The 26,103-nt window shown below is 46.5% G+C and overlaps 6 protein-coding genes and 8 non-coding genes across 14 annotated transcripts; 8 read left to right on the top strand and 6 right to left on the bottom strand.

Annotated features, from left to right (window-relative positions):
- Positions 1 to 573: 573 nt before the first annotated feature.
- Positions 574 to 2,814, bottom strand: LOC123446844 (DNA polymerase epsilon subunit 3-like). The gene is made up of 3 exons (XM_045123381.1): positions 2,333 to 2,814; positions 1,821 to 1,939; positions 574 to 915 (listed from the first exon to the last, which is right to left on the bottom strand). The coding sequence occupies exons 1-3, from the start codon at positions 2,710 to 2,712 to the stop codon at positions 779 to 781; spliced, it is 636 nt and encodes a 211-aa protein (XP_044979316.1). The 5' UTR covers positions 2,713 to 2,814; the 3' UTR covers positions 574 to 778.
- Positions 2,815 to 2,951: 137 nt separating this feature from the next.
- Positions 2,952 to 3,023, bottom strand: TRNAP-CGG. Its single transcript has one exon. It is a non-coding gene; the product is annotated as a tRNA-Pro (tRNA).
- Positions 3,024 to 5,028: 2,005 nt separating this feature from the next.
- TRNAP-CGG lies at positions 5,029 to 5,100 on the bottom strand. The gene has a single exon. It is a non-coding gene; the product is annotated as a tRNA-Pro (tRNA).
- Positions 5,101 to 6,383: 1,283 nt separating this feature from the next.
- LOC123446843 (ubiquitin-60S ribosomal protein L40-1) lies at positions 6,384 to 8,786 on the top strand. The gene is made up of 3 exons (XM_045123379.1): positions 6,384 to 6,511; positions 6,610 to 6,799; positions 8,534 to 8,786. Exons 1-3 carry the CDS (start codon positions 6,409 to 6,411, stop codon positions 8,628 to 8,630), a joined length of 390 nt encoding a protein of 129 aa, XP_044979314.1. The 5' UTR covers positions 6,384 to 6,408; the 3' UTR covers positions 8,631 to 8,786.
- LOC123451568 lies at positions 7,325 to 7,444 on the top strand. Its single transcript, XR_006632408.1, has one exon. It is a non-coding gene; the product is annotated as a small nucleolar RNA snoR86 (small nucleolar RNA).
- Positions 7,500 to 7,618, top strand: LOC123451567. The gene has a single exon (XR_006632407.1). It is a non-coding gene; the product is annotated as a small nucleolar RNA snoR86 (small nucleolar RNA).
- On the top strand, positions 7,701 to 7,819 carry LOC123451566. The gene has a single exon (XR_006632406.1). It is a non-coding gene; the product is annotated as a small nucleolar RNA snoR86 (small nucleolar RNA).
- Positions 7,896 to 8,013, top strand: LOC123451565. Its single transcript, XR_006632405.1, has one exon. It is a non-coding gene; the product is annotated as a small nucleolar RNA snoR86 (small nucleolar RNA).
- LOC123451564 lies at positions 8,092 to 8,210 on the top strand. Its single transcript, XR_006632404.1, has one exon. It is a non-coding gene; the product is annotated as a small nucleolar RNA snoR86 (small nucleolar RNA).
- LOC123451600 lies at positions 8,287 to 8,379 on the top strand. Its single transcript, XR_006632436.1, has one exon. It is a non-coding gene; the product is annotated as a small nucleolar RNA Z266 (small nucleolar RNA).
- A 3,228-nt stretch (positions 8,787 to 12,014) lies between the features above and the next one.
- LOC123448233 (germin-like protein 9-1) lies at positions 12,015 to 12,746 on the bottom strand. Its single transcript, XM_045125062.1, has one exon. The coding sequence runs from the start codon at positions 12,744 to 12,746 to the stop codon at positions 12,015 to 12,017; it is 732 nt and encodes a 243-aa protein (XP_044980997.1).
- Positions 12,747 to 13,704: 958 nt separating this feature from the next.
- LOC123448232 (putative germin-like protein 9-2) lies at positions 13,705 to 14,532 on the top strand. The gene is made up of 2 exons (XM_045125061.1): positions 13,705 to 13,758; positions 13,861 to 14,532. The coding sequence occupies exons 1-2, from the start codon at positions 13,705 to 13,707 to the stop codon at positions 14,530 to 14,532; spliced, it is 726 nt and encodes a 241-aa protein (XP_044980996.1).
- Positions 14,533 to 17,789: 3,257 nt separating this feature from the next.
- On the bottom strand, positions 17,790 to 18,419 carry LOC123446263 (putative germin-like protein 9-2). The gene has a single exon (XM_045122936.1). It carries the CDS (start codon positions 18,417 to 18,419, stop codon positions 17,790 to 17,792), a length of 630 nt encoding a protein of 209 aa, XP_044978871.1.
- Positions 18,420 to 23,009: 4,590 nt separating this feature from the next.
- Positions 23,010 to 24,588, bottom strand: LOC123446840 (40S ribosomal protein S25-2). Its single transcript, XM_045123378.1, has 3 exons — positions 24,467 to 24,588; positions 24,172 to 24,381; positions 23,010 to 23,315 (listed from the first exon to the last, which is right to left on the bottom strand). Exons 1-3 carry the CDS (start codon positions 24,467 to 24,469, stop codon positions 23,202 to 23,204), a joined length of 327 nt encoding a protein of 108 aa, XP_044979313.1. The 5' UTR covers positions 24,470 to 24,588; the 3' UTR covers positions 23,010 to 23,201.
- Positions 24,589 to 26,103: the final 1,515 nt, after the last annotated feature.

The following is a 26,103-nucleotide window of genomic DNA, read 5'->3' as shown; positions in this document are numbered from 1 at the left end:
TCGGGCAGTTTCATGGCAAATCAAATACTCCCCCCGATCCAAAATAAGTGCCGTCCGTATCTTTATTTTTCATTGGAGGGACTAGTACATTTTTCTTTGTTTATGACAGTACACATTGACAGGTTAAGCATGTACTTAATTTTTGTATCAGAAGAACAAGATGTGCAATGAGCAGTTCCACTAGAGATTGTGCATAGAAAAACAACAGCGTATATTGCATATAATTAGAGAGATTCCTGTGTCAATCCGAGAAACTCATTGAAAGCTGCAGGTTATATTGCGTATTCAGTCTATCACTCAAATTCCAGATCATGAGATTGTGCATATTCAGTGTATCAAGTCAAATTTCAGTCAGACCCCAAATTTCAGTTATGATGTTGATTTATGTACCGCATCATGGTTCATATCTTTGGTTTCAATCATTTACAGGGCAAATTATAAACATTTTCTCTTTCTTTGTGACAGTACACATTGACAAGTTAGCATGTATTTCATCAGAACGAGCAGCTTTCAATCAACTTATACATGTGCCATCATAAATCCAAAAACAGTATATCTCACCACAGGCGTTAATTTAAATAGCATGAAGACGAGATTCGTAATTTAAGCTAGCATAGATGACAATGTTTGGAACAGAAACAGAGCCATACATCATGATATCAAGTACACGACAGTTCTACATCTAGAGATACCGCGAAACAGAGCACAAGGGGCGTACTGCTAAGGAAGTACGCCTACTATTGTGATTCAGATTCAGCCTAGCACAAGGTCGGAAAAACTAATCCTCGGCCGCGTTGGTTTCATCGGCCGCTCCATTTTCCTCTTCAGGCACTGCCTCTTTATCCAGTTTCCTCTTCTTTTCAGCTTGCTTCTTGCCTGATGCTGGCTTCCGGGCTGCGTTTTTGCTTCTGAACTCTGAAACAGAAACAGGGCAAAAGGGTGGCGGTGAGAGCTTGTATCAGATAAATGTTACAAAAATCTTGATGAAGTCTGGGGATGGTGGAGCAAGTTTGTTTCTAAATTAAATTCTAAGAAGAAGCAGAAAGGATTGAATGCAATCCAATAAACACTAATGTTATTTTGAACACCATTGCATCAAAATACAATAGCTATTATCAACTTTATGCCCTCGGATCCCAAATTCATGCAATTCCAATATCATAACTCATAAGGATATTAATCGGTCAAAGAAATTCCATTGTTGTTAAAACTTCTGCTTACACTCCCAGATTTTTTAAGCCAACAATCTAAATCACCGAGCCACTGCACACTTCATTTACATTACTGCATAGAGTTAGCCTTGCAACATATAAACTCCAAGCACATATACTTGATGGGCACAGCTGAGGAACAAGAACACGAGATTGCAAGAAAACACTTGTATAAGATGGACGGAAGAGAAATCCTACTAAAGGCAGAGGATGGTGGAACAAGTTTGTTTCTAAATTAATTGTACCCAGATGCAGAAGGGATTTAATCCAATAAACCCAAATGTTCATTTGAACACGATTGCGTCTAAATCCAATAGCTATTACCAACTTCTACTTATGCTCTTGGATCCCAGGTTCATATACAACTCCTCATTGGCAATGATATTAATCAGTCAAAGAAATCCCAACGCAGTAAAGCTCTTGGGTTCTGTAAGCTGAAGATCCAAAGAACTGAGCCACTGCACACTTCATTTACATTATATTGAGTAGAGTTATATCCACACAGCATCTAAAGTTCTAAACTCAAAGAACATATGCTTGACGGGCACAGCCGAGCAAGAGCAGCAGACTGTAACAGAATGGAGGATACAAGTAGAAAACAACACTGACCTTCCAGTGCAGTCCTCAGGGGCTCTACAAACTCGGGGAACTCAATCTCGTCGAGCGCCTTGAAGACGTCCTCGGCGTTGATCGTCTGCCTCTTCCCGTCCTTGCACACGTCGTTGGCCCTGCAAATAAAACCGCAACCGTGTCGCTATCATCACCATCCCAAGAGCATCACATCACAGGGACAGAGAAGCCTAATTTGTGCTGAAACTATCGGTTCATCCTGCATTTGCTGGGTTCACTCTCCAGCGGCTCTCGTCTCGAATTCTCGACAGCACAGCAGAGCAATTAACTGAAGAACTATGTCAGCAGTGCAAATTCGTCACTCGAATTCACCCAGTAAATCGAATCGGTCACCCAAACATGTACTGCTTATTTCGCATAATAAGCCAAAACCCCCAAACCACTCAAACATTTCGCATAATAAGCATCAAATTCGTCACCCACAATAAAGCAAATGAACCATGATTACTCGCAGGAATCAACCAGAGCAAGATTGAGGGGAACAAACTGACGTGGCGGAGAGGTAGTGGATGAAGATGCGGGCGCTCTCGGCGAAGGCGGCCATGGCATCCTTGTTGACGATGACCTCCGCCCCACCCTCTGCCCCCTCGCCGCCGGACGCGACGCGGGCCAGCTTGTCCTTGACCAGCCGCCGCACGATGGCCTTGGGCAGCTCCTCCACCTCCGCCTCCGTCATCGCCGCCACCGGCGCGGCCGCGACCGCAGCCGCAGCCTTCTTGGCCTTGGCCCCATCCCCCTCCTGGCCGGCCTTAGGCTTCTTGGCCTTGACCTTGGCCCCATCCCCATCCTGGGCGACGGCAGCCGCAGCCTTAGGCTTCTTGACCTTGGGCTTGGACCCGTCCGCCTGCGGCTCCTTGGCCTCCCCCGCCATGGATCCCTCCCGCTGCTGCCGGTGGCCGGTGAGGCGAGCGCAGTAGAGAGAGAGGAGAGGAGAGGAAACCCTAGCCGACGAAATCTTGGCGCGCTCGTCTTCCCCCCAGTCCCGCCATGGCTGCTGCTTATGTGCGTGGTCGAGCTCGAGGTTGCGCTGGGCTTCGTGGGCCGAGCTCGGGTTGAGAGGCCCACGACCAAAAAAGAAAAGGCCCAGAAGGGAAAGCGAAAAAAAAATTGGGGGTGTTCCGAGAATCGAACTCGGGACCTCTCGCACCCGAAGCGAGAATCATACCACTAGACCAAACACCCTCATATGTGCTACATGAGCGATACTCATTCCCTTACTCCGAATTCGTCACAAAACCAAGTTTTTTTTACAACAATGTCAATGATCACCAAGCAAGACCCTGCATTTTCTTGAGGTAATGGGGATAATGAAACGGTTGGAGTGGAATACATTCGTTGCCAACAGATGTGTGAAAAAAAATGCGACCCGTAAAACAAGTTACCGGGAAAGGATTAACGTGGTAAACAACCATGACAACAACAAAACCTACATGTGTATTAAGAAGCATGTGATGATGTGAGTAAACATATAGTGGCATGTCGACGAGACGTCGTTATTGTTATGCCCATAACCGGATCGTGGGGCTTCCCTAGGGTCGTCCTCTATGAACATTCTCGTTTATTAGAAAGAGACACTAAACGATTGGATCTTGTAGGGGATTGACTACAACACCACAATAGGCTATCTCAATGTCCATAGCGACACATGAACAAGCTTGTATAGGTCGGAGGTCCATGTGATAAGGTCCAACATTTCACCCAATTCAATGCGAGAAGGGTTTTCTCATCAGGGTCAAGGCCGGCCTTCATTTACTTCAGATGGAAAGAAGCATGGTAACGTAACATCATTTATGTTATCATTTTCCATTGACGTAACTAGAGCTAGTCTTTTTTTTCCTATGTACTGGTGTTTGTTTGAACTGCTTTGCCTACTATCATGTCTATCTTTTCACATTAAATTACAAAAAAGGCAAACCGTGTCATACTCGAAGAAAAACTTGAACCAAGTCTCAGAAAAACACTCGTTCCTTGAAAACACGGTATCATGCAGGTGGCTCAACTACAACACCACGATAGGCTATCTCAATGTCCATAGTGACACGTGAACAAGCTTGTATAGGTCGGAGGTACATGTGATAAGGTCCAGCATTATGCCTAATTTAATGCGAGAAGGGTTTTCTCGTGAGGGTCAAGCTCGTCCTTCATTTACTTCGGATGGAAAGAAGCATGGTAAAGTAACTTCATTTATGTCATTATTTTTCACCGGGGTAACTACAATTAGTCTTTTTTCCTATATATCGGTGTTTTTTTGAACTGCTTTGCCTACTATCATGTCTATCTTCTCACATTAAATTACAAAAAAGGCAAATCGCGTTTTACTCCAAGGAAAACTTGAACCGAGTCTTAGAAAAACACTCGTCCCATGAAAACACAATACTCCCTCTGATCCATATTACTTGTTGGTCAAACGTACATCTGTTTTGAGCGATGAGTAATACGAGTTTGAGAGGGTAGCATATTGGATTATTTTTGACATAGAAAATTGTTAGAGATGTACCGAGTTGCCGCACATTCAATACAACCATCTCAAACACATCCAACAGACGAAACGAACACATGAATGCTAATGCAACTACAGTTAGGTACAATGAAGCAAGTCATACAATGCTCCGATGCGCAAGCACATGGGTGAGGAGTTTGAGTTTCTTTTCACGGGATAAATAGCCCCTTGTGTCCTTTATACATTTGGTTTCCAAATATAAAGAAGGTACTATGTTACTAGTTACTTAACCATAAAAAAACACGAGTAACTTATAACTCGAGCATACGAGTTTGCTTTCATCAATGTATTTCTTGCGGCGATATTTTCAAAGCTAGTCCCATTTTCCGACATCCTTTTCGTACCGTTTGTCTACAAGAGATCCTTCGCATGCTGAAGCCACGCTGACTGGCCGCCGCTTACAACTAGCTACACGCTTTGTTCTAAGTTCTCCTTACGTTATTTACATGAACAAAAATACAATACGCAGAGATAACCCGAACATAGCCTTTTATTCTACGCGGAGCTTGTTCACTTATTCAAATTTATTTTTCCAGGAGATGATTTGTGTTTTGATGGTGATCAAGGCAGTCGACCCAACAGCCTGTGCGTATAGTGGTTGAGACGCCCAGCCTTCGTTGGGCCCAAGGAGGAAGGAGAGAGGCCCACCAATAAAAAAAGAGGTTCACTAAAAATATGGGAAAAAATGGGGCGTTCCGAGAATCGAACTCGGGACCTCTCGCACCCGAAGCGAGAATCGTACCACTAGACCAAACGCCCTGTTGCTGATAATGGGACCCAACTAAATGTAAACGCATCATATGTAGCCAGGCTGAGTATTTTGGTTGGGTTATCCAGTTTTTTTGAAAATTCGGGTTATGAAAAATGAAACCCGAAGTACATCCAACAATATGAGAACCCGACAATGCGGGTACCCGAAAATTCGAGTTCGGATTCGGGTTTTCCCGAATTATCCGAATAGGTGGCATCACTTCACAACACACGAGGCTGTTAGGCAGATGGTTTGGTACGGTGCCACACTTATGCACGTCGTGGAGGCTCGAGGGAGGCCGTCGAGCACGACACCACGAGCGAGTGGCCTGGCGACTGGTGACCCGACATAGTTTTTTCTGGGGAAGCGACTTGTGGTGGTTGTTTTTGGGTCGGGCCTTCTTTATGCGTGGAGCATTTTTAGTGGGGTGCGAGACAATTCGGGCTAGTCGGGTACTGTGACCTTTTATCCGAGTTAAATTCGGATTTTCAAAATTAATACCCGATATAGTTATCGAGTTTTTCAGGTTCGGGTTCGGGTTTTTCGGGTTTCGATTTTATGGCTATCGCGAAGATGTGGTATGCATACCATAGATGTAGAATATGTAAAAGTGCTATAGTAATAATATACATATATACTTCACACGATATACCTATTCTGGTGTTCACGGGACATGAAGGTACACAGGCCCCGAGGCCATATAACATAGCACAGAGCGAGTGTCCGACTTGCCAACCTCAACAACACACACCGGCCCGATGCGTACCACAGACTCCGCCCCCTTGGGATGCATCGTGGTGTATTCTAGGTGGAAAGGAAAGAGCATCGTTGGTCTTCATGTCGTGTTTGGCTAGGTGTTGTATACCAAGGCAATTAATCAAAACATTTAGGCATTCTACACAGTGGGGAGCAGTGCGGGGTGCATCTACATACATCCATACATACATAGTACTACATGTATAAATCTAACATCGACACGTGCATCCATGGTACGTGAGGTACCCGACGGTGGAGATTTCACCGGGCTGGGGTGGGGCAGCACCAATGCGTAGCCCAACGGACCTATCCGTTGCACGGATCGTTGCCGACGTGTCGTAGACGAACCTTTTTTTTTTTGAACTTTATTATGCTTGCAACTCTTTTTTTTTTCTAGAAGAGGAACACCTGGCCCAGCTATCCAGCCCTGCACATCCGTTGCAGCAACAGCCCATAGAAAAGCAAGAGGCCCAGCGGCCCAGAGGAAACCCTAGCAGAGTGTAGCCGCTATATAAGGCGGCGCACCCCCGCAGCTCCATTCGCGCCGCCACCAGCCCAAGATGCAGATCTTCGTCAAGACCCTGACGGGCAAGACCATCACCCTCGAGGTCGAGAGCAGCGACACCATCGACAATGTCAAGGCCAAGATCCAGGACAAGGAGGGTGAGTTTGAGCCTGAGCTCTTCTTTGTTCGCTGCCATGGCCGGCCGTCCGTCGAGCGTTTCTTGATTCTTACTTTTGTGTTGCGGTCGTGCGTGCAGGTATCCCGCCGGACCAGCAGCGGCTGATCTTCGCCGGGAAGCAGCTGGAGGACGGGCGCACGCTGGCCGACTACAACATCCAGAAGGAGTCGACGCTGCACCTCGTGCTCCGCCTCCGCGGCGGCATCATCGAGCCCTCGCTCCAGGCCCTCGCCCGCAAGTACAACCAGGAGAAGATGATCTGCCGCAAGTAATTTTCTTTTCCATCCCCTCCTCCGCCCACCTTTCCTCCTTCTTCATTCAGGCCGTGCTCGTTCGTTCGTTTATAGATGAATGATGGGATTCGTAGTTGATCGAGGAATCGTTGGTTGATGATTTGATGACCCACCCGCCTATACTTTGTCATCTGCCTAGTCCAATCCAGCAGGTGATTTTCAATGGCGGGAAGATTTGACACCACCCGCCTATACTTTGTCTCCTGCCTCGCACGCTTCAGCAGCTGATTTTCAACGGCGGGGAAATGAAATTCACACTCTTTACTACTCCCTCTGTTCCTAAATATGAGTCTTTCTAGAGGTTCAACTAATAAACTACATACGGATGTATATAGACATACTTTAGAGTATAGATTCATTCATTTTGTTCCGTATGTAGACACCTATTAAAATATCTTAGAAGAGAATGAAATTCACCGTCTGAGTAGTTTGTTTGCTGGACTAGATTGTTGGGCACATAGGTTGGAAGTTTTTGAAATGGATAGGATAGCCAATTTGCAGAGCAAAGGGGCCGGATATAGTGGCGAATCTTTGCATTGAAGGTTGGCGACACAGTATGCAGTTCTCCGTGCCGCTCAGACTTTGCTCTGCTGTGACGGCCTCGAACAATCTGCTACATCATAAACATACCATAGAATTTTTTGGAAATTTAGGAAATGGATTAGCCAATTTGCAGAGCAAAGGGGCCTGATTAAGTGGCGAATCTTTGCATTGAAGGTTGGCGATACAGAGTGCAGTTCTCCGTGCCACTCAGACTCGCTCTGCTGTGATGGCCTCGAACAATCTGCTACATAACAAACAAATCTAAAGAAATTATGAGTCAATCAACCATTAGTTTAGTCTGGAAATTTTAGGAAAGTATTTAGCCAATTTGCAGAGCAAAGGGGCCTGATTGAATGGCGAATCTTTGCATTGAAGGTTGGCGATAGTGATTGCAGTTCTCCGTGCCTCTCAGACTCCCTTTGCTGTGATGGCCTCGAACAATCTGCCACATAACGCATCAATCTAGGAAAACTATTTAGTCATTTAAATGTTGCTTGGAATATGTTGGAAGTAGATAGCCAATTTGCAGAGCAAAGGGGCCTGATAAGTGGTTAATCTTTGCATTGAAGGTTGGCAATAACAAATGCAGTTCTCCGTGCCGCTCAGACTTGCTCTGCTGTGACGGCCTCGAACAATCTGCTACATAACAAACCAATCTAAATAAATTAGAAGTGAAAATCAAACGTTAGTTTGGAAATATAGGAAATTATTTAGCCAATTTGCAGAGCAAAGGGGCCTGATAAAGTGGCGAATCTTTGCATTGAAGGTTGGCGATAACAAATGCAGTTCTCCGTGCCGCTCAGATTTTCAGTGCTATGACGGCCTCGAACAATCTGCTACACCTTAACTAAATCCATGAAATCTGTGTTAAGTACAAGTGTTGGTTGCTCTTCATCTATGTATGGTATTGAAAAATGTTGATTGGCTGGGATGATGATCCAATTAGATGTACGAGGGGTCACCTTATGAGCTACGACCATTTGAGGCATAATTTTTTTCTGACCAGCCAATCTTGTTGTAACTTGTTCCGATTGAATTCTTTTGTTTCTTGCAATTATTTTTTGTCACGTACTTGTCCCTGTATACATTTGTCACTAGTCATAATAGCCTGGTAATCATTTTTGATCTTGTCATATAAGCTAAATTTCACTTAAATCTTTCTCCAGGTGCTACGCTAGGCTGCATCCAAGGGCTGTCAACTGCCGCAAGAAGAAGTGTGGCCACAGCAACCAGCTGAGGCCCAAGAAGAAGATCAAGAACTAGGCTGATTGTTGCTTTCGTTGTCTGGATAAATCAGTAGACATAAAAATATTTTCCGGTTATCGTTTTGCTGCTCCTCAGGATGTTGAACCTTGGTTACTCTAGATGAGTACTTGGCCTTGTTTTAATGTCATGACATAGTGTGTCTGTTGCTGGTAATGTTCATGGTTACTTGTATGATTGTGCACCCTACACGTTCGGATTTTGGTCTTTTGTTGCTCTGCCACCACAATGTTAGCAAATTTGTGGGCCTGTTTTCAGAAATTCAGAACAGCTTCGCTGAATTTAAACCAGGATTCTGAAAAATTGGGACTGACCTTGGTGTGTCTGTCTGTAAATTGTGCTTCCAATCCAAAACGCAGTGTTAAATTTTTGATTTCCTCAAAGTAGAACTTTATGACTTTCAAGCTTCATTCAAATTTTAGAAATTAGAGCCTTTTTTGATTCAGACAAGTTCTGGTCATATGGTCAATTGATTCAACAGCTTGTGAGGGACTAGTGAACATTTACATTGTACCCTGCAACTTAACCTGTTGGCCGACAGCTGCTGCTCATTACATGAGCACGAATGTGTCTGGAACGAAAACAAAAATCTATCACAGCACAAACTGATAAAATTTCTTCATACCCGGCTCAGATACCTTGTCTCATGGCTTAGGGATTTGACAATTGAGAAGATTTGAAAAGATTGGGTGGAAGTAAGGGATTCACCCAATCCCCCTCCACAATCCTCCTCCCCTCCACACAACCCCTTCTTGACAAACAAGGCCTCATAGAGCCGTACGCCCACTTCGCCGACCAGGACAACGCCACCACCGCCGCCTGCGAGATCGTGGACACCGAGCTTGAGGGCAACGACAGCATCAAGCTCACCTTCTGCGCCGTCTACCCGCCGCCCGCCGCGGGTCTCCTACTTGTGCGTCCACGCCGTCGACCTGGGCGACCCCGCGTTCGCCGTCCCTCCCGAGATCTTCGCCACGGAGGCGGACGGGAGCCTCGTCCTCATCCGCGTCCTCGTCGGCGCCGCTCCGTTCGGCGACGTGCTTTGCAGCGAGCCAGCGACAACCAAGAGGAGTTCTTCGTGTAGTAATGTATTGCTGAAGACAGCTAGGCACAAAACACCGGGATATTATAAGTAATGTTATATAAGTGTTTTACGTAATGTGTTACATGAACCAATCAAATTACAGGCTGGAGGATGAACAACATTATCGGGATAGTATCCAATGTAAACTGAGTGCGTTTTGTCGGCCGCTCGGCTCACCGAATCATTTTTGAATTTTTTTACAAAGAAAAAAGTATTATATCCGTTCTAAAATAAGTGTCTTAAGCTTAGTATAACTTTATATTATAACTAGTGTAAAGTTGAAACAATTATTTTAGGACGGAAGAAGTATTATATATGTTGTGAGGTCCGTTAGGCAGCACTCACCTTATACGGACAACCGTCACACACTCATCAAGCGCGGCGAGTACAACCACATGTAGGGATGAAAATGAAATGAAAACTTTCTGTTTTTTCAAAGAAAAAACAAAATTCGAAAAAAAATATGAAAATGAAAATAGAAATTTGCAGAACAAAAATAGAAATGGAATATTTTCTATGGAAATGCAAACAAGGACAGAGCCGTGTTATCCCATGGAACATAGATGGAAATGGAACTTTTTTTTTTGTGAATATAAAATTTCCATTTTTTGTATTTTTTTCCTATGACTGTTTTGTAGCCCAACTACCAAACAATCCAAAATTAATGACACAATGATCATAATGGTTTCATTTGATGCCCAATTATTACATACGTACTCAACTCGATTCTATACATAATTGTCGAGTACTACTGCTATACTGTGCCAAGTGACAACGTAATTATATTATTTTTAGCCATGATAATATTTCATTATATTTATGGTTTTATGTTTATTTCTACACGACTCAAGAGATTTAAATTTCCAAACAATGCCCATTTATGTTTCCGTGTCCGCTCCGTATTTGCTTTCGGTAGTATCTGTTTTTATATTCATTTTCGAGGTTTTTGTATTCGTTTCTGTTTCTGTAAAAAAATATGAAAAAAAAGGTATGCACACAGTTATATCCGGTTCCGCTTCATTTTCATCCCTAACCACATGGCACGGCTATTAACCGTGTGGACCGTAACACCGAACACTTTTGCTTTTATATATCAAGCAGTTTTTATCAGCCAAGTGTAATTCAGGCATGCGTCAACCTACATGATAGTAAGCCGAGGGATATTTCTACGTTGTTATGTGCTTGACCATATCACTCGACTTAAAGCGCTATAAGCCGAGTGATCGATATAATACAGTCGGGATACAAAGAAACACAAGGCAATATATGTTTTTTTTCTGTAGTGACATATTTTCTTTCGTGAATATAAAATTTCAATTTTTTTGTATTTTCCTATGTCTGTTTTGTAGCCCAACTATCAAACAACGCACAATTAATGACACAATGATCATAATGAATCATTTGATGCCCAATTATCACTATTACTATACTGTGCTAAGGTGGGAACATAATCATATTATTTTTAGCCATGGTAACATTTCATTGTATTTATGGTTTTATGTTAATTTCTACACGACACAAGGGGTTTTAAATTTCCGAACAATGCCCACTTATGTTTCTGTGTCCGCTCCGTATTTGCTCTGTGTCTGTTTTCGACAGTATCTCTTTCCATATTGATTTCTAGGGTTTCTATATTCATTTCCGCTTCTGCAAATAAATCTGGAAAAAAAATTGAAAGCACCCAGTTATATCTGTTTTCGCTTCATTTTCATCCCTAGCCACATGGCATGGCTATTAACCGTGTGGACCGTAAAACCAAACACTTTTGCTGTTATATATCAAGCAGTTTCTATCAGCCAAGTGTAATTCAGGCATGCGTCAACCTACGTGATAGTAAGCCGAGGGTTATTTCTACGTTGTTATGTGCTAGACCATATCACTCGACTTAAAACGCTATAAGCCGAGTGATCGATATAATACAGTCGGGTTACAAAGAAACACAAAGCAATATATGTTTTTTTCTGTAGTGACATATTTTCTTTTATACAGAAAAGGCAGGGCTCCTGTGTCGATTCTTAAGAAATACCGTGTCAATTTCAAGAATCATCTACAAAATTACTTGGATACACATATTTTCCATACTATATAACTTGAAATCACGCGGGAAAGTGTGGAAACCACTTCAACTTTTCCATGAGCTCTTAACATTGGTATAACTAAAACATATTTCTCGTGTTTGTGTGTATGGGTTTTTGGCCCTTGAAAGATCTTCTCACTTATTTAGCCTCACCGGATACATGAAATAACTACGGTCGTGACAAACAAGATAAACCCATGCATGTCCCACAAAACATCCCAAATCAAAGCAACAATAATGTGGCGGCGAAGCCAACCATCAACGCGAGGCAGGCCGGCACCGGCGCCGCGCCACCGTTCTTGGGCGCCGGCGGGGAATCAGGGGCGGGGGCGGGGGCGGGAGCGGCCGGCGCGAGGTCGTGCTCGAGCGCGAGCACGGTGGCCTCATCGACGTTGAACGACTTCTCGAGGACGGCGTCGGAGATGCCGGACTCGAAGAGCGCCACGGGCAGCGAGACGGTGCCGGGGCTGGCGCTGCCGAAGGCCGAGAAGGCGCGGGCCACGTCGGCGCCGCCGTTGAACTGGAAGTGCACCATGCCCTTGGGGAACACGAACATGTCCCCCGTCTGCAGCGTCTGCGCGTAGAGCTCGCGTTTGATCTCGTCGACGAGGCCCACCATGAGCGGGCCCTGCACCACGTAGAGCAGCTCGGAGGCCCTGGGGTGGACGTGCGGCGGGTTGACGGTGCCGGGGCCGAAGACGAGGGCGGCGTAGGAGACGGACTGGCCTAGTAGCGCCGGGAACTCGGCCGCCGTGGCCTTGGACACGGTGAACTTGGCCGGGTCCGCGGAGTTGCCGGCGATGAGGCCGGCGTAGGTGAAGAAGGTGCCGTCGAGGAGCGACGCGTTGGTGCCCGGGGGCACCACGAAGTCCGTGAGGATGTCCGGGTCGCTGCCGTGGGCGACCAAGACCACGGCGAGGAGGACGAGCAGAGTAGTAAGAGAGGACGGCGCCATTTTGGCCGAGTTGTATGGTTGTGTGATCGGTGGTGGTCGCCGGCTGCAGGCTATTTGTAGGAGTCGCCGGTGCATCGGGAGAGCCGTCCAAGGGACACTGCAAGCTGGAGCAAATTTAGCTCGCCATCGCCGTTGGTGTTTCCTATGTAGGACAGGTAATTAGCAATTTGTACGTATCGGTGAAGCTCTTGTGAGAGTTGATGGTTACTTGAGACCAGGTGTAGTAGCAGCAATACTAAATCCGGAGCTACACTACATACTTGCAGGCTATTTGGAGAACAAATCAGAGAGCTCATTTCTAATTTGAAGCTCTTGTACCAGCAAGGATAAAAAAATAGTGGGCCTGAACTATTTTTAATCCTGGAATTTCGATCCAGGTTCAAACTAATTAAGAATAAATTCAAATTAGGTTAAAATCTAATAGGACTTGAAACCTCAAATAACAAAAATCCAAAATTTCACATACTTCAGTGAGGCCTAATTTTTTTTCCTTCACGAAATTAAAAAACTTGGTACCACGGAGAGAGTGAGACACAAACACCAAGATTTTGATTAGAATGATGGCAAACAGATGATCTAGCCCTAAAATAAATCTGATGCATCCGTACGAGTAATTTCACACAGAGGGGGTATTTCCTACTGCCATGATCCGTACGTTGTCCTTACTCCTGCGGAGGCCAAGTAGTCTCTAGTTACTGGGTGTGTATGCTGCGAGATGGTAGCTCGGGGTATCTTCAACCGGTTTGGATAGCGGTGCAGTAATAAGATAGGTGGCTAGTCATCTAGGTCTATTGTTTTACCCAATTTTGACGTGCATGACGCCTTGTATCTTCCTTTTTTAAACTTGATGTATTTCGTTTGGACTGGTTTCAGATTTTTTTTAATAAATGGATGTATACATCGCTTGATGCAGAGGTCGGGGCGACGCCTCCTTTTCTAAAAGAAAAGGTATATCCATATGGTTGGAGATACCAAAGAATTGCATGACACTGGCCAGTTAATTCTTCCTCAGGTATGTTTCAATTAGCACTAGCGTGCGTGGGTGCGTACGTGTTGCAGCTTGGTGTTCATCACATCCCTCGCTTCCGTGGATCTGTATAAATAACACAAGCAGATCTCCACGATCTTCACCACAAACAACAACATTGTAGCCATGAAGTACTACTGCTTGGTGTTGGTTGCACTCGCCTCGGCGCCGTTGGCCGCCGTGGCGGGCGACCCAGACATCCTCACCGACTTCGTCATCCCAAACATGTACGGGATATCGCCGATGAACATCACCGGCGACTTCTTCACCTACACCGGCTTTCGCGTCACGGACGAGATCATGCCGTGGCCTCCGCGGTACTTCATTGCGATGAAGGCCGGCATGGAAGCGTTTCCAGCGCTCAACGGGCAGAGCGTGTCCTATGCCAAGCTCGTGTTTCCCCCTGAATATGTCAACCCGCCGCACACCCACCCGCGCGCCGCCGAGCTGCTATTTGTCCTCAACGGTGCGCTATCCGTCGGGTTTGTTGATACCGCCGGCAAGCTCTACACACAGGACCTCTCGGCCGGCGACATGTTCGTGTTCCCCAAGGGCCTAGTGCACTACCAGTACAACCAGGGGCAAAGTCCCGCCATCGCGCTCTCGGCCTTTGGCAGCGCCTCCCCGGGCACCGTGAATGTGCCTGCTTCCGTGTTCGGCGCCGGCATTGGCAATGTTGTGCTCGCCAAGTCGTTCAAGACCGACTTTTGGACGGTGCACAAGCTCAAGGCAGCGCTCACTCCCCCACCCAACAAGTGATACATGTGTGCTCTTCTTCTCCGTCACTGTATCGCCGCTGCCGTGAATTAATAAGGCCACCAAGCTAGTGAATGATAGTGGCATGCATAATCCCGATGGTATTGTGAGTAATGAGTTGTGATTGTTGTGCCTTGCAGTAATATGCTTCTTGTGATTTCCGAGTTGATATTGTGATCATGCCAAAAAAATATATTTTTCATGCTAAGAATGTGCCATCAAATATACTTGTGTCTGTTATGCAACTATGTGTTTTTTTCCTTGCATTCTTACTTGGAAACTCTGCATGTTACTTTCAGTGTGACATATTATTGGCAAGATATACCTTGGCTCTTGGGTGCAATTACGGGAAAAGTAAACCGAACTCTGAAACTTTTCTGCGTCAATTTTGACCACATGTTGTACTCGTGAAAATCATGTGGAAATAATCTTTCGAAGTTTTAAAAGAATCTGTAATAAATATGAGATGTTAAGGGTGTGATGTTCTATTATCATATGAAATTCCCTAGCTCAAACACATTACCATTGACGAGGCATGATAAAAATAAAATCAACATTAAATAATGTCGAACAATAAATGTCATTATCCATTGCTGAATTTGTTGTTTTGATAGCTCGTAAATGCTAACGTATTTAATCTAAGAATTTTCATGACTATAGAAACGTCACTCCCTTCACATCCTATATAGTATTTTTAAGATATTTTCAAAACTTTCAAACGTGGTTTCCATGAAACTTGGTTTACATGTATTTTAAGATATTTTGTGATGTCTTCTTTGAAACTTAGTTTTCGTGTGATATTCTCTCGTAGGTAAAATACATGTAATAGATTATTAGAGCATTCTTTTCTTTGGAGCTTACTAGTGTTTTAGCTGAGGTTATCACAAAAGTTCGCACAATGGACACGCCAAACCGTCAAGCCAAGGCGTCCCTCACCATGCTTGTTTTGTGGACTGTCTGGAATGAGGGAAACGCAAGGGTCTTCAAGCACAAGATCGTCCCTCCTAGTACATTGCTTGACTCCGTCGTGACCGAGGCCAACCTTTGGGTCACCGCCGGTGTAAAAAAGTTAGGGTCTCTTATTTTGCGAGAGTGATCTCAGGCCGTGTATTGAGTGACTTGTAACAAACTTTATTCTCTTTTAATTAATGAATGAGGCAAAGCTTTTGCCTCGGTTTAAAAAAAAAAGGTTCGCACAGTTATGCCGTTTCTCTACCATGGATTAATGGAGTGCACGACGCGGCAACAAACTAACCTCATCAGTCGGGGGTTTCTAACTTCTTTTCAGAAAAAAGAACCTCATCGACAAGGCGGCTAGTTTAGTTAGGCTGTTTCAGTGAACCCCGTGTATCCCTTTTGCTCTTGTGACATAATTTTCTTTTTTGTGTGTATGGACACGATGCTCTTGTGACAGTGAATTTGTTAATAATGCAGTGCTAATTAAAGCAGAAATGCAGTTGCAGGCTATTTCCTGTACAGTTCAGACCCCTCAGATTGGTGAAGTTGAGAGTGAGAGACACAAACCCACAAGTGTCTTTTTATTAGAATGATACCAAAAATTTGGAAGTTTCATGCAAGCATATCCATATGCTTGGAGACACCAAAGAGCTTAGCAGCATAACATAGGCCAGTTAAATCTTCCTCAGATGTGTGTGCTAGCTAGCTGGTTGCAGCTTGCATTTCTAGAATGCGCACACATCACCCTCGATGTCATATATATTTACTACACCACAACATATTGTAGCTAAAATCTGCTGAAACCCCCCTCTGGCTAGTGCCTCTCCATTTGCTCTAATCACCAAGTTCATCACCACGCTTTGGCGACAAAGTTCACTTAAGTGCTAAAGTTTGGCATGCCAAAGTTTCATCATGGACATAATTGTACACTTTTGTGAAGTCCGAAATGTTTAAAACAGGTATCATATGCCAAACTGAAACTGTGTATGATACAACATCCGTGCCTTCAAAATGGTATACAAACTCAGCAGACACAACCCAATACAAAATCACAAACATATATATATATATATATATATATATATATATATATATATATATATATATATATATATATATATATATATATATATATATATATATATATATATATATATATAACTCAAAGAGTCAAGATCAGGAGTTCCAAACATCAACACACACACAAACCGTTGGATCCAAATCAAGACGACATTGCAAACTAATTAACACGCATATTCAACATCATTTCACCACCAAATTGCTAGTACCATGTGGATGCAGTACTTTGGTTGCCTGCATTGCCTGGCAGGTCGGTTATTTCAACAAGCAAAAGAAATTCCAAACACACACAGCGACGGTTGGCACGTCGGTCTTGAATGACTCGGCGAGCACAACATCGGTGCCGAACACGGTGACGTACGGTTCCCGGTGCGGCGCTGCCGGATGCGGAGAGCGCCCTGCCGTCGCGGGCAGAGCCCCTTGGTTGGACTGGTAGTGCACTAGCAGGCCCTTGGGGAACACGAACATGTCGCCAGGGACGGACAAGGTCCTTGGTGTAGAGCATGCCGGCGGTGTCAACGAAGCCAATGGAGAGCATGCCCTCGAGGACGAGGAGGAGGAGGAGGAGCTCTTCTTCTGTCCCTCGTGAGTAACTAACACAAGGTGTTGCATCAAAACATCCAAATATAAATGTAATTAAAGATTAGCTACATCGTCCCAATATATATGGATAGGACTAATTAAGAACAAATTTCAATGTAAACTGCTGAATCCCCCCCTCTTTCTTGGCTCTAGTCACCAAAGTTCATCGCCATACTTTGACGGCAAAGTTCACTTAATTAGTTCACTGCTCCAACTTTGGCACGCCAAAATCTCATCATGCACATAATTTTATAGCTCTAATTTTACAGTTTTGTGAATTCTGAAATGTTAAGAAAACAGGTATCCATGTATCATATGGCAAACCGAAGCGCGTATCTGTATCAGACAACCTCCGTGCCTTCAAAATGGTATACCCAATACAAAATCTCAAACACACACAACTCAAAGATTCAAGATCAACACAGCAAACCGTTCGATTCAAATCAAGACGACGTTGCAGGCACGCATAATTAAACATCATTTCACCACCAAATTTCTCCTAACATATGCATGCACTACTTGGTTGCCTGCATTGCTCGGCACGTAGATTATTTCAACAAGCAAAACAAATTCAAAGACGCAACACGACGGTCAGAACGCCAAGAACAACAACAAACATACGGCACGAGACACGAACAAGCTTATTTCTTGGGTGGGGTGAGCGCTGCCTTGAGCTTCTGGATGGTGGGCAGGTCGGTCTTGAACGACTTGGCGAGCACGGCGTCGTCGACGCCGGTGCCGAACACGGTGAAGGGCACGGACACGGTGCCGGCGTTGGCGCTGCCGAACGCCGAGAGCGCGATGGCGGTCGTCGTCCCCTGGTTGTACTGGTAGTGCACGAGGCCCTTGGGAAAGATGAACATGTCGCCGGCGACGAGATCCTTGGTGTAGAGCTTGCCGGCGGTGTCGACGAAGCCGACGGAGAGGGCGCCGTCGAGGAGGAGGAGCAGCTCGGAGGCGCGCGGGTGGGTGTGCGTCGGGTTCACGGTGGCCGTCGGGAACACGAGCCTGGCGTACGACACGCTCTGCCCGTTGAGCGCGGGGAACTCCGCCATGGAGGCCTTGGAGAGCGCGAAGGTCGGCAGCGGCAGCACGGGGCCGAGCCCCGTGTAGGTGAAGTAGTCGCCGGTAGCGTTCATCGGCATGCCGTTCATCGGTGCCGGGGGGATGAAGTCGGTGAGGATGTCTGGGTCGCCGGCCATGGCGGTCATCGGCGCCACCACCAGGGCAACCACCACCAGCACCAAGGAGTAGAGGTTCATGGGCGCCATTAGATCACAGATGATCCTGGCTCTTAGAAGCTACTGTTGCTGCTGCTTGTGGCTGTTGAGATGATGAGTTAGGGTGCACTGCAATTTATAGAAGTCTTGATTTCCTTTTCTTGGACCAGGTGGAGGAACCAAGGAGAAGGTGTATGTTCTCCTGTCCCTTGTGAGAGACAGGGCACACAATGTGATGCATAGAGAATGCCAATTTGCTGGCAAGATTGAGACCAGCACACCACAGGTAATGCTTGGTCCTCGGATGCATCAAAACTGCCAAGAATTTATTTGTTCCTGGGTGAAGTTGGCAACACATTTAGTTTTGCAATTCTGTGCTGTGTGTTCCATGTAGTTGAACTGATTCAGATGGTACGTACGTTCTCTGAGATTTGAAATGAAACCAATCATATGAGGTAATAGCACTGGAGATCCTACAACTTGCACACAATGTGATGGTTTGATCCTAAAACTAGCAAAGTGCACCTATTTCATCCTAAAACTTGCTCCTCTTGTGCAGTTTTAGTCCACAACCAATCACAGCGCGCTAAGTGGACAGAGTGGGACAGAGTCGGTCTTTTGCAAAGTGGCCCTTCCATTTGTCACTTATTAATATAGCTGCACACAGTTTCAAAATACACCTGAATTAATTAAGCTTCAATCTTCTGGCGCATGCATACGTATCTCTCATCGATGTCCTCGGCGGCAAGCTCTTCTTGCTCGTCGACTCCGACGGCCGCATGACGGATGACCTCACGCGGCATTACTTCCGCCAGCTCGTCTCCGCCGTCCGGTACTGCCACTCCCGCGGCGTCTACCACCGCGACATCAAGCCGGAGAATTTGCTGCTCGACGGCGAGGGCGAGCTTAAGGTCGCCGACTTCGGGCTCGGCGCCGTCGCGGACGGGAGCCTCCACCACACCCTCTGCGGCACCCCTGCCTACGTCGCACCGGGGATCCTCTCGAAGCAGGGGCACCACCCGGCCAAGGTCGACATCTGGTCCTGCGGCGTGGTGCTCTTCGTGCTCGCCGCCGGCTACTAGCCAAGGAAGTACTCACTACCAAGTGGTGGAACTGCAGCCGCACATGATGCAGTTGTTGGCCGTGAGGATGTAGCTTGCGTTCATGGGGCTCTGCGGAGACTCGGCCTGCTGCGCGGAGGCGGCCGACAGCGAGTAGGCGAGGCGGAAGCTGACGAGGTTGGGGCTGAGGGCGCCGATCTTGGCCGTGCCCGCGAACGCCGCCGCGGCGTCCAGGCTGCTCTCGAAGACTACCACGGCGACGGAGAAGCCCTCGGCCCTGGCCTCCACCACGGGCCCGAACCGGCTGAAGATGTCGACGAGGTCCCTCGCCGGAGGGACGGCGGTCGGGCCGGTGAAGTTGAGCAGCAGACCCGTCAGCCGTGCCTGCTCGTCCTTGTTGTTGAGGCCGACGCTCTTGTTTGTTTTCAATTAACGACCTCGTCGCCGGCGGCCACACAGCAGGCTGCGCCGAACGACCCGTCGCCGGCAGCCAGTCAGACTGCTCCACCATAGCGGCCGCACTCGACTTGCCGACCGGGTGGTCAATTGCGGCCACGCGGCAAGACATCGTCGCAGGTGGCAGGACCAACTCGTCGTCGACGGCGGCCGCGTGCCAAGATGCATTGAGCTGCCTTAGCATTCGCTCTCTCACGCCGGGAGAACGACATCAGCAGGACTAACTCCTCGCGACGTTTGCATTGAACTGCTCTACCGGAACACCATCAACCTGGCAACTGCTGCAGGTCAGGCTGCAGGCCGCCGATAATTGAGCGCACCTGAGCTTTCTTGGCTTGATTTGAGTCATCTAGTTTGTGCTTGTGCATATCACAAGTTCATGAGTTAGCATGGGACTACGTACCAAGCACATGCATGCGTCTCAGACTCTCAGCTCAACCTGATCACGTTGTGTGGTATGGAGTTCGTCGGAGCCGGCGTGCGCGAATGCACCATCATATGAAGCAGTCCAATTTATCTTGGCGCGCGGCCGCCATCGACGAGTAGTTGGTCCTGCCACCCGTGACGACGCCTTGCCGTGTGGGTGTGGCCACCGTCAAACAGGAATGTAACGTCGCGTTCGGCCGTCATGGTGGAGCAGTCCGACTGGCCGCCGGCTAGGAGCCGTTTGGCTTGGCAATGGACGAGAAGACTTGGTAGTGATAGTGCGAAGCCGTGTAGCTGCCGGCGATGAGGTCATTCGGTGGATGGATGGATGCATGGATCCGAGCTAGCTAGCTAGGAGATGACGCAGGCGTTGGGGTTCTCGTCGTTGAACATCTGCGGCGGCCGTTCCATTATGTAGCTGTTGCCGTAGTTGTAGTTGCTGTACATCGGAGGAGGAGGAGGCGGCGGAGGCGCCCACTGGTGCTGCTGCTGGTGCATCATGGCGTAGGGATTGTGGTGCTGGTGGTGCGGTGGCGGTGGAAGAGGTGGGGGCATGGCGTGCATGGCCATCCTCCTGGCCATCATGGCCTCCTCGGCGTCGGCCGCCGTAGGGCCAGTACATCATCCGCTTCATCATCTCCTCCGGCGGGAAGCCGTCCACCGCCACACCTTCTTGCTTCCCCGGCTTCTGGTCCTCCTCGCCTTCCTTCTTCTCCTCCCCGCCTCCTGCTCCTCCTCATGCAGGATTAAGTAAGTAAATAGTTCATTCACAGGACAGGGAATAAGTAACAAATGAAATGAGCTGAGTATATTATTAGTAGTACGTAGGACATGCATGATGGAAAGATTATATTAGGTTTTTTTAGTTAGTTAATTACCTCATCCGGTACATGATGGTAGGTGTTTCTCAGGTACCGATTAATAAGTGACAAATGCAAGGGGTTGTAGGTAAAACGACCCACCCTGACCCACCCTGTCCATTTGGCGTTGTGATTGGCTGTGGACTAAAACTGCACAAGAGGTGCAAGTTCTAGGATGAAATAGATGCAGTTTGCTACTTTTAGGATCAAACCATCACATTGCATGCAAGTTCTAGTATCTCCAGTGCTATTACCTCCAATCATATCATAATCTTGTTGATTGAGAGGAAAATTGTGGGGAATCGGAGCAAAACAATGGGTAAATACGGTCAATAACTTTTACTCAGGCATATGAATACTTTAAAACACCCACAAACATGATAATTCGATCTTCCCAAAAATCAAGAATTCATTGGCCCCCGGCTCGGAGACGTTGGCAATATGTGCAGTTCTGCAACTCTTTGCAGGTTGTTCCATGATTCACGGGGTGCGTAGCTGACAAGACATAATGCTCTCGCATTACTTCTACTATTACTACTCCCTCCGTTCATGTTTTCGATATTACTATAATATGAACTGCATACAGACTTAAATGAGTGAATAAACATACTGAAATGCGTCTATATGATTTTGAATGAAAAAAAAAGAGAACATTTTATAATTTTGAACAAAGAGAGAGAGAGGGGGTAATTCCTAAAACAACGTGGAAAATAGATAGGTCCCGCAGATTTATAATGATAGGATCGATTCATATTAATTTAGTACAACTAAATACAAAGTTGTACTGAATCAACAACAATTAATAGGCAAATGTTTGTGGCTGATGCGTCGGCTGAAGATTAGGTCGGTCGTACGCTATCACACGCTCCCATTTCTCTCGTTTCCAACACTGCGGCGGCGAGTGGTGACGGCGCGCGTCCCCGAAGATGCCTTCTACTACCCTCGCATAGGTGGGGAGCAGCGAGCAACCCCGGTCGCGACGGCGAGCAGCATCGGCAGCGACAGCGAGCGGTGACGGTAACCGGCCCTGGCGAATGGGACCAGCACCGACGAGATTGCCCCCGCGCGCATGACCACCTCTTTTCCCGTCTTCGACGGACGAGCTGCATAACTGTGACGGCGAGGCACACCCACAACACAAGGATGCTGAAACCAACATCGATTTTTGCTACATGCTTCAACCGCCATCACAGTTTGCTACAACCGGCATCGCTATCTGCTACCACCGGTGCCGCATTTTGCTACATCACACATGGCTTCACGATTTTTCCTACAATCGGCAACGAAAAAAGCTACATCCGGCGACATGATTTGTTGCACCGGCCACGACAAAGTTTATAGCGACGACAAAAAAAGCTACCACCAGCCATCAATTTTGCTACAACCGGCAACAAACATGTTGCACCGGCCACGACAAAGTTTATAGGGACTACGGCGGCGCTGCAACCGACGACAGAAAAAGCTACCACAAGCCATCAATTTTGCTACAACCGGCAACAAAAAAAGTTACGGCAGAAAAAGCTATCACAATTTTGCTACAACCATGTCTCTGGATGCGCAGTGGCCGTCAGTCGTGGACGAGCGCGAGATGCAGAGGCTAGGTAGTAGAAAAATCCACCATTAGGCAGGTGAACAGAAACTACAAAGATATCCATCAAAATACACGCAAATAGAAGCCATGTAGTTAGATTATCGCAAAATCAAATCTACCTCAAAGAAACTTCATCTCAACACCATTACCCTCACAACTTAGGAGGCACTATGGAGCCAAATTTATGGTTCAATTGTACGATCAGATGGAACATTCATATAGCTTAAGAAAAACGCAAACAGGGACAGCAACAAATACACACAGTTTGATAATATAAGGTAGATTTCACTGCGTCTTAGATTGTACCAAAAACTCAAAGCAATTCAACATTCTTGTGGCACAAGTGCCAAAGTGCCTCGCTGAACATAATGAACGTCAATATAACAGCAACATCTCAGTCTACTGGACTAGAAAACAGGCAGGTAACACAGGAGGTAAATCAGGTGTTTGTGGCCCTGGTGAAGATCTGCTGGCTGGAGTGGATTGACACCATCCTGATGAGCCCCCTCTCCATCAGGTCCTTGATAGCCCTGCGAGCCAGAGACCCGTTGATCTGCAGGTAGTAGGAAGACACAGGGTGAGTAATAAGATCATCAGGATTATTGTGCACAGTTGAAAATGCCAAAAAGAGTTCAGATTGTTAAACTGAGAACAGTCACAAATTTGATGCACAGATACGTGCAAGCAAGGTTTTCAAGTCGAGTTGTTCAGGGGTACCGACTCCAGACCAGTCATGCCTAGCAGTCAGCTGTTTGAGTCGATATCCAGTTCCAACTCATCAACTCAACTACTAGATATCTGACTCGAAAATAGCGCATGCAAGGGTAAATAGCCAACACAAGTTGCAGTGCTCGTATCAATCGGTGGTTCTAACATACAGTTCGAGGCATGCCAGGCACAAATTGAGGACATCAAGATGCAGGGACAAGTTAATTAAGCGTTCAGCAGCATCAATGGTGATGTTGATAAAAATACAATTATCACAGTGCATGTCCAAATCAGAATATGCAATATCCAAGACAATACCACATAATTTTCTCAACAGTTGGGCACATCAGATCAAATTAAATACATCCTAGTTATAACTTGGCAAAAATCTGAGGCTGCCAGCCTCATGCACCGAACTGAATATCACACTGCACAAAAACCATCAGCACAGATGCAGCAGTCAAAACCGTCATCCAATAGGATGTGTAATCAGTTCATCACACAAATCGTAGATGATGATGCTATATCTTAGAGCGCGGGTATGTGTTCAGGCTCATGATCAGAGTACTACTGACTGACCCCAAAACAGAGCATCAAAGTAGAACACTTCATACACATATCCAGAGCATCGCGAGATCTCAATTCTCATGGTATGAAGGCAAACAGGAAGAACAGATCCAGAGGGAGGCCGGTGGCGTTACCCTGAGTCGCTCGGAGAGGACGGATGGCGTGATCTGCTTGTACTTGGGCACCTCGGTGAGCAGCTTGTCGTAGGTGGCCTGGTCGAAGAGCACCGCGTTGTTCACCTTCTCCTTTTGCTTTCCCTTGCTCCACTTCTTCTTCTTCTGCTTCCCGCCGCCGGACTTGGCCGGCTTGGACGACGCCGCCGGGGCCTTCTCCTTCTTCGGCGCCTGCGAGGACGAGCAAGAGAGGGTGCGTCAGTGGTCAGCACGCGCCGGCGCTGCGGCTGCGGGGGGACGGACGCGGCGCACGTACCATGGCTGACGGAGGCGGTGCGGCGGCGGGAGCGGCGAGGTAGAGGCGGCGGGGGCGGCGGCGGGCAGGAGTCGAATGGGGAAGGAGAGATGGATTCGGAGGAGGAGCAGCTATATGAGTTGGAGGCTAGGGTTTCCCTGTGGGCCGCGGCGGGCTATATGAGTTGGCCCATATGAGTTGGGCCGCGCGTGGCATGTAGTTCCTTCTCCAGAAATTATTATCCATCTAAGCCCATTTGACTTCCCTCGAAAAACAAATCTAATCCCATTTGAAGCTTCACAACTCGCTGGAAAAAAAATTGAAGCTTCACAATTATTATGTACTACTCCCACAGTCCCGAAATAAATAAGTGACTACTTTGTGCTAACTTTATTGAGTCGTTTAATTTGAAAAGGAGAGACTATTTTCTACCCATTTTTATAGGGGAAATGTTGTAGATCCACAACGGATCTTTTCCTTTCGTACACCGTGTTCCATGCGTGACGCGTGTCCCGGTGGAGCCCACCACACATCTATCCTTATCTCTGCGCATCGTCATGTTGCTTCTCCGAGTCATCTTCCTCAATAAGGCTCGTATTACACCAGCATTCGGTATGTAAAAGATATTCTGCAACATTATTCATGTTCCAACAGTCCTTGCACAATACTATATATGCTATAGAAAGATTAAGACGGCAAACAACTCCAACACAACCATGTTCGCTTGTACGCCACGTGTCCTGCATGCCATGTGTCCATGATTTTTCATGATTCCCCTCAAAAATTTCTGCAACAACATCAATGTTGCAGAAATTTCTTCCGGTAACACAAGCTATGTTAAAAAAAATAAAGACAATTTATTTTGCAACATATCTCCCTTGTGAAAAACAAATCTACAAAAAGATCTTAGTTGCAAAACAAACTGCAGCACACACCGTGTTCCAGAAAGATAACTAGTGGTCGAGAAGTTTTGCAACAAGCATCTTGTTGCGGGACTTGTTCTGCAACATAACTCTTGTTGCAAAAGGGAGGTGGTGCTCGTGGGTGGGGTAGATCAAATGACCATCCCCGCGTCCATCAAATGGCCAACGAGACGGCGATTGTTTTCTCGTTATGCTCCAGCCGATGCGTAGCATGGCCCTATAATCGGTATAGAAATGGGGCCTTAAAGTATTCATAGTTGTATAGAAAATGTTCAAACAAGTTTAAAATATGTTCATGTATTTTCATAAGCAGGAATCAAAGGGTATTTCCCCGGTAGTCTGGCGGTCACAAGTGTGCTCTGTTTTGTTCACATCAGCCAGACAAAGGTAATCCTCTGCATTTTGTAAAACATATGTTTTACATTGTTATATTTTGTATCACACTCTATCATTAGTTTGGATTCTTACGAAGGTAATCTTCCTCATTTTATAACATAGGTATTTTTGCTCCTTATATTTAGTATCACATTTTTCAGTACAACAACTCATTTCTGTTGCGAAGTTTGCTCCATTTTAAGTAACCGTCAAGTTCTTTCGTGCAGCCCAGCTGTTGCCGCGTGTTTTCTTTGCTCTTTGTCCATCTGAGGAATGTGTGTCTCCGGGCTGTTGAGGCGTCGGCGTCCGGACCTGCATCATGGATTGAAATTTCTATGCGGCAACGGATCAGCATGATTC

This window comes from Hordeum vulgare, chromosome 4H (assembly GCF_904849725.1).
Source record: "Hordeum vulgare subsp. vulgare chromosome 4H, MorexV3_pseudomolecules_assembly, whole genome shotgun sequence".
Taxonomy (NCBI): Eukaryota; Viridiplantae; Streptophyta; class Magnoliopsida; order Poales; family Poaceae; genus Hordeum; species Hordeum vulgare.
The sequence above is the reverse complement of the archived record's forward strand: the minus strand, read 5'-3'. Positions and strand labels throughout refer to the sequence as shown.